Genomic DNA, 19,662 nt, shown 5'->3' with positions numbered 1-19,662 from the left:
AACATCATTGTATAAATAAACTGAATTGTTTGGGAACAGACAAACTACAGACTGAGCTATTGTGTTAGGCCTTTCGTTATAGCTGGTTTTAATCCTACTAAATTGTGCGTGGTTTTCTTTTCTCAGCTACGGTAATGTTATTCCTGAGCCTCCTCTGCTCTTACCCAAGATCTGCTGGTTGGAAGAGCCATCTGAGACAGCAGGCAGTGACATTAGAGCAGACTCTGTGTTGAGGATCTGCATTAAAAGAAGTTGGGAACATTCAGCAAAGCTGGACGTGATGTTTGAAGCCACACTTGGCAATTAGGATTATCCTGTAGGAAATGAGGGGAGAAATATAGATAACTTGGTGGTAACTGCCTAGGACAGACTTTAGGCTACACTAACAAGTTTCAGAACAAGAATTACCTCCAATAATAAAAGAAAAAGGCCCTTTACAAAGCTTGCCATTTTCATCCATTGAAACCAAGGCGAGGCCAGTCAGTCACCTCCCTGCATTCTATTGCTCCGAGTTGTTTCCTGTGCCTGGAGCAGGGCTGTCCTGAGCCTGGGCTCCAGCCTGAGCTGTCGGTTGGCATTAAGATCCAGGGCTCACTCAGAACCAAGGGTGGAATTTACACGACGAGTTGCTTAATTCTCTCTTTCTTTTTAGGGTATCAGTCACAGCATCTGTTGATCTGGGCAGAGCATCTATCACATCATCCTCCTGTCTGCATCAGCCTGGACACACTGGTGTGTATAAAACAACATTTACTATACAAGGTAATCAGGTAAAACGTGCAGAGGCGCCAAGAGATACAAGACAGCACATTCTGACTGAGCTTTGTATATATCTGACAGCTAGCATAGCCCAGAGTCATCTCCCAGTCTTAAACAATTCACATTCCTTCCTCAAGCTAAATTGTGCTTGGCTGCATTGTTTCGGAAAGCTGAAGAACAGCCTTGTGCCAGGGGTTTACTGCAGGGACCTTTACTCCGACCCAGACTAGGAACAGCTCTCCAGGCACAAGCTCCTGAACAAAGCATCACATTCCAATTGTTTACGCACTTCTGCTGACCTGAATCAGACAGACACAAACAGGCTGCAATGCTGCAGGGGGACCTGGTGTTCCAGCTTCACTAAACCACCACCTGAGGCTTAGGAAGCTCAGAGCTCCAGAAGGCTCATCAGGAATCCTATTTTTGCTTTTAACTTTTCTATCAATCAGAAATTCTTCTGCCTGCCTTCTCTATTGCAAACAATTCAAACTCACTTCAGACCCGTAAGCTCATTGCCTATATACTGAAAACCCATTGCAAGACAGCCTTGTGTTTTCTGCAGGCTTGTAAGGTGATGATATATGTGCTGTACCTTCAAAAACTATTATGAACATTATGAACCCTTTCCTACAACCTTAGAACAACAGAAGTGAGACCTGAGTGCAGTCCTTGGAACATACTGCCACCCTCCACATCTGGTAAGGAGGAGTCACACGGGGGGTAGATATTTCCTTTTCTGATAACAGCTACCTCTATGGCTACTCACATCTAGTGAGAAGACATGATGTCAAGCACCAAGTATTATAGTGTTACAGACTTGCAAAGGCAGAACAGTTTCCCTCAAGAATGCACATTAGGAAATGAAGCATCTGGCTACAAGAGAAGACATTTAAAACATTGACCTTTTGTTCAGGAAGATATATTTCAAAGACTTAAATCAAGCTACATGAGCTATTTTTCCTAAAATATCTAAATATGGTTTTCCCTCAATGCCTAATATTCAAGAACTTTCCCATGTAAGCTTGCAATTCAGCATACTGTGAGTTTTCTTCCATTTCTACCTGACATTAAGCCACATTGGAGTGAATTTTAGTTGGGATTACATGTCAGAAAGGATTTCTCTCCAGAAGGAGTTGTCAGGCACTGCCCAGAGGAGCAGTGGTGTTGCTGACCCTGGAGATAGTTCAGAGACATGTGGATGTGGTGCTGTGATGCACCATTGAGCAGTGGACTGCAGGCACTAGATGGTGGTTGGACTTAGAGAATCACTTAGGCTGGAGAAAACCCATAGGATCTCCAATTTTACTGATATTTTACCTAAGCTACCAATTCATAATCTGGTCCAGTACTTCCTAGCTCCTTGTTTTCATGTTTGCTTCCAGGCAGGAGGGTGACTCACTGACAGTCTCAGCAAGAAAGTGAAATACTCATACATGGGGGTTGCTGCAGAGTTTCCAAGGCATCTGGCAGGCAGGGGCTGATGCAATTGCAACAGCTCACAGAAATGAATCCAGGGCATGAATAACTACAGCAAACCTGTGGGCCAGAGGAAAATATGGCTAAATGTTCTTGAGCTGTTAACTAGTGCAAAGTGATGAACTTTGTACTAATGAATGCACAGTGAACTTCGCCTAAGTGTGTGTAATTATACAAAGATGTTTCCCACTGCTAGTTTCATCTCCCTCTGAGTTGCCAGGCTTCTGATTGCTGTTAGAGATGTCGTTATGGCTTGCTCCCTACATGTGCTGGCCAGAGATGCAACTGCGTATGCAGTTATATGCCCCTAGTGTAAGCAACACCTAGAAATACATTGGATCTCTGCAGCTAGACCTGGGAAGTTTGGTACTCAGTTCTGTTTTGGATTGTGGCACCATCCCAAGGCTGTAAAAGGAGCCTATTGCCAAGTCAGGTCTCATGTCTTAAATGAGATAACAGGCAGTTTGTAAGGAAGGCGATAAAGGAGAGCCGCAAACAGAGTGGTTCATACACAGTTATCAAATACAACCAGGCCACACCAGCTCAATACCACAGATTCTTCAGCCCAATACAATATGCAGCTCAGAAAGAAGAAAGCTGCAGTGTTCTAGGAAAGAATCCTGAACAATATGCCAAAGAACACACTCAAATGCATCAAATCAAAATTTATGAAAGTCCCTACAGCATCGTTAACATATTAATGTCTATAAACACCTGGCCAGGGGAAGAGTTCACTTTATATTTACCCCATTCCTGTATTCTTCCCCTTAGATCAGCACCTAATAATTACTAGAAGCAGCATACCAGGCTAAACGGGTATCCTCACCCTTATTGCACCTCTTATTCTATAGCACATGCATATTAGATGCTGGCATTCTGTCTGGGGCACAGTTTTAATGTGTGAATCTCACACTGATAATTAATATGCCTATTTGTTCTCTTGTTGCCTTATCTGCACTGACAGGAGCTGCACACTCTTGTTCTCCCAGCTTCAAGTCTAAGTTTACCCCCCAGCCTCAGCTTCCTGCGTTTCTTCAGCTCAAATAGAAGCGTTTTAGCAGCTTTATAACAGTGTAGAAACCTGCCCAAGTTTGCTTAGTAGAGGGAGAAATTAAGTGCTCCATGTTGGAGATAACAGCAGTTCCTTGGCCCCAGACCACACATCTGGCCCTCCTTAACATCTAGAAACAATCCCAGAGCATCTGTCTGCCAGGTAGTGGGGCTCATTTGACATTAATGCAGAATAAGCCAAGTAAGAAAGACTGATCCTCAAAAGGCTTATTTGGATTGATAACAGGTAGTGGCAGTACTGGAGCAGGCACAACGCACGGACTGATTTGTGGGGAGTCTAAATCTCATGTAGCCCCTTAACTTAGCAGCCAGCTGCTTCTGGCATCCTTCAGGATGGAAACTGCTCTTTGGGGGATGGTAGAAAGGGAGGGCAGTTGTTGTGAGTTGCTCAGAAATGTTTTATTTAGGCTGTTTATCCTCAAAAGAGCATTTTCTTTTTAGATTAAAGTATATAGGTTTTGTATATTCTAAACATAGGGGACAGGACTCGGGCATTTCCTCTTTTAAGAGGTATGGCTGAGCATATTTCCTACAAAATTTATAAAGAGTTGAAATAAGGACTTATGTGGCTCATCTTCACTAAATGCAAGGAAGGAACTCGGCTCTGTCACAGCACAGTTACAGTGCAGAGGCAGGAAATAAAGATGAAAACAGACAGCAGCCTACAAGCTCTTTGGAAAGACCAACCAAAACATAATCAAACTATTTACCAATACTCTGCATAGTTTTATCTGAAGACCATAAACCACATGATATAATGGACAAGGCATTTCCCTTTTTACAGATGGGGAAACCAAAGCTCCAAAAGGACTCGAAGCCACCTGCTGGGATCACAGCGGAGATGACAGGCAAATTAACAACCAACAGATTTCAATTTTATCAGTGAAAAGCTTTCAGTCCAATTAAATAAGGTCACCACTGCAGCTGGAAATGGAGCCACAGATTCCTGCCTCCCCATCTATTTGACTGACAGACAGCCCTCTTGTAGTAAAGATAGTACAAAGCTATGTATGCCATTTCTTAGGCATTAATCACTGTACTTCGTACAGGAGGTCACTATTTTCACCTTAAGCATTCTGCTCCATCTTCTAGGAGATAGGAAAGCTGGATAACAGAGTTCCCCTACCCAGGATAAACTCTCTGAACTTTCATAGCATACCTCAAAGGCCGATGCAAACCTAATGTTTAATCTCTTCCAACTGCCTAAGACATTTTCCCTGGCACCTACTCTCAACACTCATATATTATGCACTACTTTCTTTTGGATTGAAAGTAGCCATAGAGAAGATATGAACAGTGACTGCTATTTAAAATGCAGAAACAACACTTAATCTGCTACATCAACTCTTCCCTGTCTGCAGACTGAACATAACTGATGGTGTGTGTTTATAAAGCATGCGTAATCATTACCTGCTCAATTACTGTTGTTATAATGCATGGTTTGGCAATAAGCACTGCCTGTTGTGGGGCTGTACCAGTTCCCTGTATTAAGGGAATTCTTCATGTTTTGTTTCCATTTCTACATCATAATCAAGCCCTAGCTGTATGCAAGTGGGTTCAGGATATTTTTCCTTTTCTTTACATTATCAGTCTGCTTGCCACATCTTTGCTGAAGGGGATTCCTCACTTTAATTCCTTCTCTTGGTAGGGCAAGATGGCCTCCTTTGGTTGAGGATTATAGGCTCTGACAGTGCCGAGACAGAAAAATAAAGCTCTAGAATGATTTAAAGCAATGAGCAGGGCTGCTGCCCTAAGATCAGTTACATGCACCCAACTACCATTGCCTCCTGCAACTCAGACCCACTCTAAACATGGTCTTCTCCTGGACTTTATCCAGTGGGAACACATGAATGTACACCTGGTGGTAACCATCTCCCCCTCCAGGGGCAGGGAGGAAAGAGACAAGATTTACTATTTTTCTTTCGCTTTTCCCCCCCCCTTTCTGCTTATATCAAACTGTCATAGAGGTCTTTAACTCAGCAAGGATGGAAAAGCAGTGCCAATTCCTCCTTGAACCACCTCCACCCATAGCAGAAACAGGAAATCCATCCCCCTCCCGAGGATGGAAGGCGTTCCTGTGCCAAAGTCACCACACAAGTGCTTTCAGTGGAGAGCTTTCCCACCCTGCTGCTACACACTGCCAGAATTTGGGGATTTACAGCAAACATCCTGGGCTCCATCAAGGGCTTATGAAACCCAAAACCCCAAGATATACATCTAGAGCTTAAAGGGCTGCAGCATACCCAAAAAACACTGCACTGGAACAAAGGAAACTGCAGCTATTGGAGTTGCTCTTTCAGGGATCAGAAGGTTTTCCATGCACATGGTTGCACAATAGGAAGTACTGGGAGGACAGCTCTGAGCTCGGGGATCAAAAGAAGAGCAATAACCAGAAAGAAAATGCAATGCACATGGTCTTGCACCACACAGAATGGGAGATGCTGCAATTCTGCTCTGCATGCAGGAAGATAGGCAGACAACTTGCCTCTCCCCAGCACAGCCACTAGGAAGTCACAGCTTGTAAGTACAAAGTACAATCACTGAAGCAGCAAACTCTTTTTTAATTGTTCATTTAATACATATCTGAGCTGGGGAAGGGTGTGCTGCACACCAGCATTGTTTTCTTTAAAACAAAGCATGAGTTTTATCAGCGCTTTGGTTTCTGCAGACAAAGAACAGATGGCCTCTTATTTCAGAGGCAGCAAAAGGACATTCCGTGCCTTCAGGAGCCCTCAGAAGAGCACTGATATGAGAGAAAAATATGAAGTGCCAATATTGCCTGGCTGGTTATAGAATCCTTCCACATGTACAAGCAACAAACCCCTCTCCCCAGCTTTTTGCCTGTGGACGTCTTAAGAGAAGGGGAGGGACAAAGAAGGAAAGAATGCCAATTTAAGCTGGATTTTCATTCCTTTTAAAAACTTGTACACAGGTTGTTCCAGGAGCAGAAAAAACCAAAACAAAAAAACAACAAAAAACAAGTGAGAATATATCTGGAGAACTGCATTTATTATTTCCTAGATTTTAATGTCTCTAAGAGAAAAGCACTGATTAAAGTCAATGGATAGTTTGGAAGACATCCAGGGACCGCACTTTCAGAACAGTTTTTGCAGATGACCTCTGACAGAGCCTAACAGGTAAAGCCTTACAAGAGCCCTGTGCACTTGGCAGCACTGTATGGGACCTGGCAGCCTTCAGGTGCAGCACAAGTCTGCTCTGTCCTACCACAAATCACCCATTGGCTAAGTCAGCATTAAATAAAAGCACCAAGAGCTCGGTAGAGAAGAGAAACATCACAGAAATTCAATCTAGATATAATTAAGTTAATAATATAGATGATCTTGGCAACAATTTGATGGGATTTTTCACCTTGAGGTCTTCAAATCAAACCTGGCTACCTTTCTGGAGAAGATTTCAGTCAAGTCCTTAAGATGAACATGAGGATCAAGAGCACATTCTCCATCCTCCAGTATAATCGAGTAGTTTTCAGTGCTGCTCTCAATTTCCTTCTACCCAAACTCTGAAAAGGGGCTGATTTCTCTCTTCAAGATCACTCGAAGACCCTCTGTCACTGTGCGTAGATGAGTACATATCAATCTCATCACTTCCTTCAATCTTTAGCAAAGTAAAGCTTGCTAACAGAAGCTGCTTTGAGATCTGGCCAAAACCAAACCTGATTTAAAGAAGCCCCTCAGTGAGCACCCTCAGAGCCTCAACTAGTTTTTCAGATGCTCTCTGAGCATCTTGGGTTCCTAGCTTCCCTTGTCATTGTATGAATTACGACGTAGAATTACCTTGCATAGGTTTCACACAAACAGATGTGAACCTGGCGCCTGGTGTCAGACAGCAAGCAGGAAGAAAACTAAGTTTAAGACATCCTGGCTTGCTGTGCAAGCTTTCAAGTGTGCAGTGTTGTAGCAACAGTGCAAACAAGCAAGGAAATGGCCCCTGTGACAGAGCACTTACAACCAAGAAAATATCCTGAATACTTGCATCTGGTACAGTAAGGTTTGTTCCATTCACATTTTGATTTTGGCTTCTGTCCTTTGTCCTGGTGACTTCACAGAAGAGAAGACATGGGGTAAGGAAAGATGCTTGCTGACAAGTTAAAAAAAAAAAAATGCCTCCATTGCATTCAGTGCCTTTTTCTAATGGGTATGTATTCATCACCATCCCACAATGGAAACAACGTGCCCAGGGCATTACTAAATAAGAAAAAGATGGGAGCTCAATTGGAGGAAAAAGAACTGTGCAATGCAGGATCATTAACTCCAGAGCAGAGGAGCTCAGCTTTGTACATTGGTTGTACCAGGTCACATTGGGCCTGAATTAACAAGCAGCTGCAGAATTGTCTCCCTAGTTTACTCAAGGGGTAGCCTTGGGCTAAATGGAAACAGCTTTAACAAAGCCAGATACACTGGGATGCATTTGCCACACTGAGTGACACTGATGGGGAATCTCTTGAACTGCAGCTTCATCCTCCCTCATTAAACCAGTGCCTGATGTGTCTTAACAGGCTATCACTCCAGACTTCTGCAGCACCATTTCTGCAGTGACTTCAGAGTGTTTTACATCTCACAAGGGAAAGTTTGCTTCATTTGTGTGCTCACAAAGGAGCACGCAGCAGCTGGAGCCAACATTTTCAACTGCACCCCAAAATCCCAACACCTAACGTAGTTGGTGTGACCACATCAAGTTCATGAGACTCTGCATTTCTATCTGCACCAATACTGGCCCTTTATAAGCAGTTTACCACTTGAAACAGAGACACTCAAAGCTAAAAGGCACTTAAAAATGGAGCCTGCAATTTCTTAAATCGCAGTTACTGGCAAAACCAGCAATGGAATCTAGACATCCTGAATGCTGCTCTCACCAGACAGCACTCCCTATTACTTAAAATTCCCCTTTGGAAAAGAAATGAGAAAAAAAATACAGCATTTGTTAAAACAAAAGCTATGCTTTGTCTTACAAAAATCCCCATTGTTTCCAAGCAAGAGCTGGAAACAATGGAAAGAGAGAGGTTTTGCCCACAGCACAGACCACATCAGAGCATGACAAAGCAGTACTGTGGAAACATCAATCCAGATCAGATGGATGTGGGAAAACGGCTCCTTATGAGAAATGCTGGGATTCTGAGGCACTGGTACTGAGCGTTCCAGTGGGACACAGCAGCCAGAGCTGCAAGGGATGCCTGCTGCAATACAGACCTACAAACATGGATGCACAGTGCCACAGAACTAACAGCAAAAGTTAAACTGGGAGAAAGGTCTTTTACTGCCCACACACAGCTAAAAGCCACCAAATATTTAAGATTTATGCTGTTCCTACAATAAGCTGGGGTCAGCCTCCATCTGCCACTGCCATTGGAAATAGCAGCAGTCAACTTTGGCCTTAAGGCACGAGCCCTGAGGAATCCTGCTTCCTCATGGGTCATTCCACTGCCTCCCTGCGGCCTTCCAGTCCCAGGGGCTTTCTGAAGGGTGTAACATCTCGCAGCTTTTTACCACTGCACCAAAATCTTCACAGCAAGTTACCCAAAAATCAGCAGGGTCCCAGCAGCAGACGTTTCCCATTTTGAGCACAAAAAAAAAAGTTGGCTTTCCATCAGCAGTCCTTCTGTGTGCTCATAGTTTATGACCCGCAGAGCATTAGACAGACATTTGCTGAAACTGCATATTGCTGCTGCAAAGCGAGCCCAAGCTCCAGTAAATGCCTGAAGAAAATGAAGCAATCCCCCAATATTACCCAAGAAGGCAGGATCCCAGCAGAACACCCTGCCAGACACTGGCCTGGAGCCTCACTTCATCAGATTTGCTCTGGAATTACCCTACTGGAATGAGATTTCCAAATCTGGCATTGTACCTTTTACTGCAGAGGTTTGATAAGCCATCTTTTGTTCGGAAGGAAGACCTGATGTTGGAGAACGTGGTTTTTTCCTCTTGTCCCTGGAATTGTGATTGGAAATAATTGGAAGTGTCACTGGAAGTAATCAGAAGTGACAGTCCCTGGGCTATAAGGCTTTTGCTTCGAGTCTAACGATCCCCCCTGCCTCCTGCAAAACAAAACCTAAATTTAAACAATGAAGTCACAAAGCGATTTGCCTTCAAGGTTGAAAACCCTTCAATTTTCTTTTCTTTTTTTTTTTTTTTTTTTTTGAAACAGAAAAAGAAGTATCTGACTATTTTAGTTCAATAGTCAAGCCCTGCTGTATTACACGAGAGGTTTCCCCCCCACACACACGAATACCCCACCCTACAGATAAAGCCTCACATCCATATTAAACACTTGTATGGCCTTTAAAATTTTATCAAGGCTTTAAAAAGCAAAAAAATAGCCTAAGCAGTCTGAGCAATGAGACTCAGCCAACATGCATCTCATAAATATTGCGAGCACTGGAAAACCACCTCGTTCTGCTGTTTTTTGCTGAGGCACACATGGGGAAGGGAACAGGGCCACTGGGTGTTTCGTGCACTGGTTCTGACGAAGTCTCTTACACTAAAGCACCTGAGCACATAATGAGACCCACCAGCTGAAAACAACCTTACAGCCTCAAAAGCCAAAGGAAGTCGTAGGCAATGCAGTCAAAAAAGAACTCTGGGTTCCAGCAGTATGATTTGCCATGAGCTACAGCTGCATCCAGATTTGTAGCCCCAGTGCTTCCCTGGCTGTTGCTTTTTGATCCACCTTCAGGCACTCCAGCAGAACACACCACTCACAGGCAAACCCACTGACTGCATGCTGCTTGTTTTGCAGTTCCCACACTACTGCTCCTAACTGCAGCAGCACAGGGAGCAGCTCTGTTCTGGAGTGCTGCTGTGCACGTGCTTTGTGAGACTTAAAGATGTGCCCCTTCACCAAAAGCCACAGTTAATGACAGGGGGACACCAGGCCTTCATCTAGTAAAGCTGGTTCCACATTCTCTACCAAGCAGCTCCATGCAAAGGAACAGCTTAATGAGCTGTAACTGCTCCACAGGTCTATGATAAATAGCAAGACGAGATCATTCTACACTTGGGAGAAGGTAAACTCATTCATGAACTGAACACATGCAGCTCAATTTCTTTTGTGAGGGCTCCTCTGGTAACATTCATACTATGAATGGAGTTTCTCAGCACACTGGTGCTGTAAAATCCATTATCCCACTTCTTTTTAATGAAGTAGGGATAACTCAAACCTTCCCATCTCTTAGAAGTCATCCCAATGACTGCTCAGGATACTGTTTGATAAATGATGGCTGATGGATTCAGTCGTTTGCCACTGATCACTTCTCCTTGTGTTTCAGGACACACATAAAGGAAAATAGTTTTAAATCAGAGCACAAGGGTTTAAGACATACAACAATACAGCTACCTTGTCGTGTCACGCATCTGTGTCTTAACTCCCTTCTCCATTAGAAGAATAGGAATACTGGGAATTCCTAGGTATTCTCTACCCAATATTGGCTGTTTGGACTGAGCAATCCAGAGCTTTATACAGGGCACTTAGCACAAAGGATGCTACACGAGCAGCAGTGCTATGGCAGACCACATGCAGCCTACCGTCACTGCCAGCAGTTGCCTCTAACTGTGCACGCTCCATTTCAAAAGACTGTTTCCAGGAGAACAGCCTCCTTTCTGCAAATGCATATTATAAGCACAACAAAATTCTCACTGACCTTTTCCTACCACAGGCAATTAAACTGCAGGCACTAAGCTGAACTTTCACCTTTCCACCTAGTCAGTCAGGAACAAGTCACACTGAAGCTTCGTACTCATTTTGCAGCCACTAAAATGGGGATGTCAGATACATAGAAGAAAAGCCAGGCTGAAAATACCCTCTGTAATGTATATTGATTCTCGAAGGACAGTAATTCCAACATCATGGAACTGCCTGGCCCATTAACAGAAAAAAACCACAAACGTAATTAGAACCAGTGCAAAGACAAAGGAACAGGAAAAAACTTGTCATGACTGTTTCATGTTGTTCATCATCTTCAATGCATTTCACAATTGCTCAGTCCTCTTTGCAACTTAGAAAACGTAGGTTTTCCTAATTAGTCACATGGAAAACTGAGACAACATGGAGAAGGACTTCAGAAAAGCCAGCAGTGGTTACATTGAGGCAGGGCAGCTTCCATCCTACTCACAATCCCTGGCTGTTCTTTCCAGTACCCAGTGAGCTTCTGGAAAAGAGGACCAGCTCTATCTTGAGTGCTAATCCACAGATGGAGCGCTATTGCCAACACTTTCCTTCTCTGTACTCTGCTTTTTACATCGTACCATGTAAAAAGCATGTCTCAGGCAGGGTCTGAAGCTTTGGCTGGAGATGCAGGCTGTTGGTAGCAGCCTTTTCATTCCACTCAAGCATACTGAAGTAGTAAACTGAAGGATCCTCCTTCCCCCTGTTGACTTCCCATCACTTGCCACATTTGCCATTGCTGTGCTTCCTGCTCTTCTCCATTTCCTCATCTTCCACTACCCTGTGCTCTCAGTGTCTATTCACAGACCTCAATGACCTGACTTCACCCTTGGCTTTTTGCTGGGCTGCTTCTGTAAAATAACCATTTCTAAAAACAGATGAAGAAACAGCTTGAGGAAAAAAGGAGACCCATTCATCTTTCAGACAAGGCACGGCCAAGTTCCCACTGCACCCAAAGCAGCCTCTGTTTTGTAACACATTGGTGCAAGGAATATGCACAACATTACATCCCCAAGAGCCAAGTTTTCTTTGCACACGTATAGAACTCAGGTCTGCACTGTGCAACATACACAAGCCTTGGCTAAGAGAGGGGAGTGCTTTAGCTGGAAACCAGAACCATCCTTGGACTAAAGCTTTGGGAGCAGGGAAGAGGCACAGAAAGCAGTTTGTAACACCTCTCTTCATTGCTACTAAACACACACATTCTGCATCACATAACAATCTGTTTCCACACAAAGCAGGGTTTTGCAAATACACACTGTGCTTTGTTGGAGGTGACTGTTTACATTTCTTTTCAGGCAGTTCCTAAGAACTCAATCAAATCTCAGGCTGCAAACCTGTTAAGTTCCCTATAAAGTCCTGTGTTTGCCTTGAGGAAGACAGGGGCATCTGTTGTGATCCAGAGGATAAACATCAGGGTCTCTCTCCAAGCCAGTTGTGCAATGACAGGCATTGCTGGGAAGCCTGCTCTGCCGTTACACAAAACGTCCCTCTGAAGTGGCCCCAAGTGCCCCACAGAAACAGACCACTAATTCTGTTTAAACAGGGCCTGCTGTGGGCACAGTGGCCAAACACCAATTGTTTCACATGGGAAATTCAGAAAGCTTGCCTCCCCTCAGCAACACTATTTCTCATGATTAAGAGATCAGACTTCAGTATTTCAACCCTAACTTGGCATGCTGCTTTCCCCCACTCCAGAGGTTTACCCTTTTTCTTTTTATGGTAAAACAGAAAAATAGGGATAAAACCAGGCCTCAAAGTAAAGCTAAGGTTTTCTAAATGCTAGAAATCCAAACACTTTCATGTAAAACACAGCACTGCTGGGGACAGAGGGGACATTCTTACTGAGTACTCTGGTAGGAAATGTGATGCAAACCCACCCTGGCTTTAAAAGAATTTGCATCCCACAAGAAGAAGTGTTAACTCTGATATCCCATCAAATAGCAGCTCACTCAATTCTGTCTTGCCTCCTTGAATTCCCCTTGGGGCAGCAAATGGACACACATCTTCTCTTTGCTCCCTTTCCCTAGGGTTTGTTCCAGAAAGGAGCTGTTGGCCTTGTCCTAGAGCTAAATTCACTCCTCCCAGCAGCTCTTGCATCCAGTTGCTGTTTTGTTGACTGCTGAAAAAAAATGAGCTCTTGCAATTACCAGCTGTTATGAAGTTGACTTTGGAAGAACAGCCTCCTCTTAGGCTTGATGCACCAAGAGTGATCGCCTGCATTCCTTCATAACCCAATGAAAGAAAAGATGAAATCCAATGGCAGAATCCTGTACAGAAGCCTTATTGACAGCCACAGATTTATGTTTTCCTATTCCAATCCCAAGCTTGGAATTAAGTGCTGTTAAAACATGGGACAAAATCCTCGCCCCACCTGAATACCCCCGTGAAACAAACAGATAAAGCCAACAGAAAGAGCCATGAGAAAACCAGGAGGTTGCAAGTGTATCCTATATCCATACCCTCAGAAATTTGGGAAGTACCCAGAGCAGCAGCAGAAATAAGACCCATCAGTTTAATATTCCATTTGCTTAAAACATCTCCCTTGCTTTTTACTAGTTCAGGCAGAAGCAGTCTATTAAAAAGTTCAGTAACCCCGCTGGAAGCAGGAGTGCTGGTTTTTTTGTTTGTTTGTTTGTTTAAACAATGCAGTGGTTCTTGGCTTTTCTGGAACATATTGCAGTTTTCAGGAGAAAGGCTTTAAGGAAGCATGACAGGGCACCATTCAAGATGCCTGCGCTCTTAAAGCAGGAGGGGAAGCAAGTCTCAGAAGTCTGAGAGTCAATGTAGAAAAGCACAGCCCCAGGCTGACCTGCCACTGCCAAATGCTGCAGAGCTGCTCCCATTTCAGCAAGGATTTTCAGGCTAGAAGTCTGGTGGATACCTAGGCAAATGCATGCTGTCAGACCCAATTGCTCATGCCAACAGCACTACAGGGATTTGCACCATAACCTTTCCCAGCACAGTGAGACGATCAAGTCTTGGTGTTCAGTGCAGCAACTGTGCACCTCTGGGACAACCCTGTAAGAGAGTCACTGACCTTAAAGCTGGGAGAACAGAGCTCAGCTACACCTGCACAGAAGGCAGTTCTGCCATTACAGCTGCATCCACTTCAGCAGAATCACTCCTGTGTAATACACCAGTTCCTACCCATTGAGCACACCATATCATAAGCCAGACTAAGTGCACAAATCAGAGCTATCACCTGCACCCCATCCATCAGCCTCAGTGTGGTACATACAATTCCCTGTACCATCAGTCACTAAATCCTACTCATCTTTTCCCAAAGATGCCACATAGAGAAGGAGCAAAGCCTTGGTTCCCAAGGCATCTATCTGTGCTATATCACAGAGGGTTGGCTTCCTTACATCCTAATGGCTATTCAGCTTTAGGGAAACCATGAAGACAGCCCCTTTGCAGATACTGAGGCTGAAGCTAAGATACAAAAGACTCTTGGCCATTCTTTCCTGCAGGAGAACTCCTATGGACAAGAGGAAGCAATTAGGGCACTGTGGAGAGCAACCCCTGATGTTCTAATGCAAAGATCCCATCTCAGTAGCAGGACACATGAAAGCTGAATGCCTGCATTGGTTTGGCACATCTCCTCGTTTGGATCTTGAACCCCTTGCTTTCTGAAAGCAGAGCACATACACTAGCCAATAAGTGATACATGTAATAACCAGAGTCAAAAGTAGGTGTACAGATATCACACAACTATATTTATTTTCTTGTAATCAAATACATCTTTAGCAGAAGATTTGTTAAAAATACTCAAAATTGACTTGGACAGGGTGGTGGGAAAAGGCAAAGGAGATTTCTGGCTCCTCTCTGCTCCCTCCACCTTGCCCTTGTTACAGAGCTATGATTACAGTCTTGCCCAGCCCACATTTAGTAAAGTCTTCATTCTTGTCATGTTTTTAAAGCCTCCTTCCAACTCTTTGTCTCCTTTTCTTGTCTCCTCACACAGCTGCCTACTTACCCTGTAGGTAAACAGTACCAAAGGCAAGGACCATATATATACTATCAATATGAATGTTCTGAGCCAGCAACTTTCCTTTGAGGCTTCCTTGGCTTCAAACTCCTATTCTCCACAATTCTTCACTTCAACAGTGACCAAAAGCACATGCTCAATGATACTTGTACATCTTTTCACTACCTTCTCAGGCTAGCAAAGGAGACACCTATCTCCTTGCTTTCTCTCAGGCACAAGCCAGGAACACAGACAGCAATACTTCATGATCCCTAAAATATGCTTCCAATATCAGTAAATGAAGCTGGATCGAAAGCTGGATGACCAAGTTGCCCATTGACAACACAAATACAACAAGGGTAAATCACAGGGCAGTTCAACACTAACAAAGCACCAGGAAATGAGGCATTCCTGGTTTGGCTGTGAGCTTTGGAAAGCTGCTCATCCTTCCCTTGCCACAGCTGGAACAACAACTAGAGAAACTGAGGAACTCAGATGTTTGCTTAGATGCAAAAGCTCTTCAAGGCATGGCTTGTCTTCTCTGCTGGGCTTCTGCCTTGTAAGCATTACAGAGATCCCAAAGAAGGAAGAATGGTTAAAGGCCATTGTGTCCCCCGGATAAAACCAGCAGCAGTCATACAAAAGAGAGTTGCTCTATCACTACAACACTCATCCTGTGGCAGCAGATTATCCCTCCTGCTCCAAGCCTTCAACACGTGGCCTCTATGAGAACCCACCTGCCTTCTGCATATTTAGAACTCTGGCAGGTCCATGTTTCACATCTGTGAGACTGAACGAAGGCTGTTCCCCATTGCATTTCCTCCTATCATCCTGTCTAAAGCCTTTATTATGTGTCCACCCACACATCAGCCCATCACCCTGTGGGACTTGGCTCTTCCATGGAAATCAAAGACCTGTGCCCCATTCACACCAGTACCTGGGGTTCTGGGGGGGAGGAGGACCCAGGAATCACAGATTTGCTCAGCCACAACAGATTTCAGAGCTGTCTGCTTGTCAGCACTGTGTGGTGAGCAGAATGAAGACAGAAGCTCACTCATCACATCCCAGTGCCTCTGGAGATGCAGATACCCAGACTGCTTCTGAGTCAGTCCCATACGCAAGCTCCCCAACAGACCTCAGGACTGCAAACCCTTTCCCCATAGGCTGTAAAGACAAACAGCCCTGTTCAACCCTTCTGCTTCCATTCTCTTTCTTTAGTCTCCTCTCCCATTCTCTGCTCCTATTCAACCATTAACTTATACCTTTTCCTCCCCTTTATTTCAGCAGCCTTTTTCCCTCCCTTTTTCTTGCTGTCTCCCTTTTGTTCCCCCTCCTTCCACCATTCTTTCCCCCCTTAACTCCTCCCTCTCGCACTTCAACACATCTGTTTTTAATCAGAGGCATCAATTGGAAACAATAACCCTTTTTTATTCTAAAAACCTGAATGTTAAATATTTGAGCAAAGCAAAACAGTTCTACAAATCTGACACTGTGCCTGGAACAAAGACATTTTGTTCACCTTATTTTATCAAAGAGCTTCAAACCCCTTCATGGTACGCTGCTCAAAAACGCTGCCCTTTTTAAACTAAAAACACATTCCGAGAGGGGTCTGTATGACCATTACTCCTAAACAAAAAAACAAACATAACAAATTTGGATATTAAAAGGTTCCCGGCCATCAACCTGCTAATAACTAAAGCAGCACAAAAAGCACTGAACCCAAACACAGAAAACGGAGTTTGCCATAAAAGTTTTTTCCTTCGCAGATCCGAACAGCTCATTAGAAACGCATTTCAGTCGCACAAAGAGGGGCAAATGGAAGTTCGATTAAACACCAAAAAGCCAACCTACCTAAAAAGAGGATGGAAAGTGCAGACATTCCGTCTCCGTGTGAGAAAGGGACTTTTCCTCCCTTCTGCCTTCTCTCTCCCAGGAACGGCAGGCAGACCTGCACAGGATTCAAAAGAACGCCTCTGGAATGCGCTGAGAGTAATTGCATCCATGTGCCAGAGAAATAACCAACTTCACTCTTTCTTCCCTTCTGATATTCATCTCCTTTTCCATATTCTGTCCAGATACAGCGAGAGCTCGCAGATCTGTAGCTGCTGATTCAGGGCCTGGAGTTTCTGGAAGAGAAGGGACAGAGCAGCAAGGAGTTCACATCGACAGCAGCACGGAGTGATTTTGCACGTCTGAAAAGGAAAGGAGAGAAGCGGGGGGAAAACACTGCGCTCAATGTTCACCACATGGCTGCCTCCCAGAAGAGCCCCTCCCTGCCATCAGCTGGGATTAATAGTGAGGACCAGTCATGTGGGTGAGGTAGAGCTAACTTCTAGCAGTAACATACAGAGATTTACCTCGGGAGGAGATGCAAGGATTTTACGAGCGTTGGAGAGGTTAAGTTTGGAGGCGGCGAAATCCAGCGTGGAAGAAGAACCAGATTCATCCCTTAGCGGCTCTCAGGAAAAGCACAAATGCTCTTTGCAGCTACAGACACATTCACATGAACACATTCAATATATGCAATGTGTATGTAGTGGGATAAGCTCCAGAATTAAAGCTTTTGGACTTACTAAAGGCTTGCTTCTTATCTAGTTGTTTTGTTTTGTTTTTCCTTTTTGAGTAGATCTGAGTCTCTACGAAGAAAAACCCCAAGATTTGATCAAACCATGCATGTCTAAGAAATACTAGCTCAGCTTTACCAGGTTTTCTGCTGTGAAGACAAAACAGTTTCCATAAGAGGAATCCAATCTAACAGGGAGCAGAGCTCACAGACAGTCCTGTCCACCTTTGAGCTGAAACAAACAGAACTGAACTTCTTAATGCTTCACTAAAATGCTTTTAAATCTCACTGCTTCCAGCAAGGCCATGGGAATGGTGTTGTTTTACACACACGCCTGCTCTGATCTGTTGTACTTCACACGCACAGGGCTTGCTCACACCTTTACCTGTGTACCCCAGGGTACATCTCCAGTGCAGATAAACCAAGACCTTGCATCTTCCCCACACAGATAGGAACAGAAGGGTTATGTTGGCCACTTGGAAGCCCACAGGAGCTGTGAAAGCAATCAAGAAGCTGATTGAGTGTTCAGATAGCTGCTCTGTGCCAATCTCTTACCACAGCTATTACAGACACTGGGGCTATAAGAAGCTCTATAGGACTTAATTACCTCAGCTCCTTATTAATGTATGATCTTTGCAAGCATTTACTGGAAGATGGGACACACTGCTACCCCAGACAAAGTAGGACCTGAGATACAGGTAGATCCGTTTGAAAGAAGTAACATGGATGGAAATTTTCTTTCTATATCATGTTTTAAGCAGTTTCCTTTACCCCTCCTTGCTTCACAGATAGAAATAAAACCATGACTCCTCTCCACAACATCTATTCTCCGTAACAGTAAGAAAATTGATGGACAGTGTTTGGCTAATACAGCCTGACAGCACAGGTGAATGGAACAGTTCCTACAGAGCATCACATACCAGAGCTGGGTACCCTCCTAACTTCTCCCCACACACTTGATCAAAGAGGCTGCTTGCTTTCAAATGGTTGAGTGGATCTGAGGGAATATCATCAATTTTCAGTGTAGGACATAAATCAATGGAAAAAAAGTGCATTGAATCCTTTCCCACTCCCTCCAGAAGAGAAGCAGCACTGTGCCTGTCTCACTGCATTACAAGTCTGACAGAAGATGTCCCAAGCAATGCTGTAAATACCCAGCATGCTGCTTTGCTTTCATAGAATAAATGCATCAGAAACAAAGAGAGAGATGTGGTGTCACCCAGTGCCAGCTGCCCATCCTCCACAGAAACACAGAGCTGGAATAGCTGGGAGGTGACTGCAGAACAGGGAAGGAGCCTGAGAATCAGAAGAGACCACGCATGTAGAGTCTCCTCCATCATCTCAAACAAGCCATTCCTCAGCCTGCTCCCATGCTGCAGTCCTTCTAGTAAGCTCCTCAAGAGGAAAGCACACTTTGGGGTTCAGTGGGGATTCTCCCTCTGGCATTTATACCTGTAATGGCAAGGGGATGTTCCTCCAGTGTCACCCAGTAAGGGCTGGGGAAGACGTATGCTTGAACAAACATGCCACTCACAGAGCACATCCTCTCTCAAGACCTCTGCTGAATATTTGGGGCTTATGTAGGTCTTATCAACAATACACTTTTTTTTTTTAATCCCCAGAAGGCGTTAATTCTTCCAGCAGGCTCATAAATTATTTCTCCTCCTCTCATACAACACCAGCACAGCATGGAAAAGGTTTATCATACATTTCTCAGCAGGGGAAGAGCAGAGTAGATGAACTGTTGCTGTCATAAATGCTAAGAAAAATTAAGGTTTGGATCAAAATAGCTGACACCTGTAGAAACCCTCATTGCCACACATCAGCTTCTCCTGTTCTTCTGTTCTTTCCACATCAACATCGGCCTCCTCCACATTGCTTTAAGTCCCATAAGAAAAATGCACTCCTAAACCCATACATCCCAAGAACCTGCTCAGCCCTTCTTAGCTCATTCCTACACCTTAGCTAGCAGAAAGCTTGTAGACAGCTCCTTTCTAAACCTAAACATACATCTTTCATGCACATTCAGGCAAAGAAAAAGCAAACAATGCAGCTCTATTATCACCTTTCTTTTTGATGTTTTCCTCTTGGAGCTTAGTTCATGGCAATTGAAAGCCAGCCCTCTTATATCTATTCTTTTTATCTG

The 19,662-nt window shown here is 44.1% G+C and overlaps 1 protein-coding gene across 2 annotated transcripts in view; it reads right to left on the bottom strand.

The window, feature by feature from the left end:
* Nucleotides 1-17,401, bottom strand: part of LOC122167532 (CXADR like membrane protein) — a 38,060-nt gene extending 20,659 nt beyond the window's left edge. The window contains exons 1-2 of one of the 2 annotated variants that reach the window (XM_042832188.1): nucleotides 17,311-17,401; nucleotides 16,805-17,079 (exon numbers count right to left, since the gene is read on the bottom strand). In XM_042832188.1, coding sequence (XP_042688122.1) covers nucleotides 16,805-16,952 — 148 coding nt within the window. In that variant the 5' untranslated portion in view covers nucleotides 16,953-17,079; nucleotides 17,311-17,401. Of the gene's footprint in view, nucleotides 1-16,804; nucleotides 17,246-17,310 lie in introns of those variants that run through there. The other variant, XM_042832187.1, reaches the window with a different exon arrangement.
* Between the last annotated feature and the right edge of the window lie 2,261 nt (nucleotides 17,402-19,662).

This window comes from Centrocercus urophasianus, unplaced genomic scaffold, assembly GCF_019232065.1.
Source record: "Centrocercus urophasianus isolate 14NV4802_14NV808 unplaced genomic scaffold, USGS_Curo_1.0 seq_37, whole genome shotgun sequence".
NCBI classification, from domain to species: Eukaryota; Metazoa; Chordata; class Aves; order Galliformes; family Phasianidae; genus Centrocercus; species Centrocercus urophasianus.
This window is presented reverse-complemented; position numbering and strand designations above follow the sequence as displayed.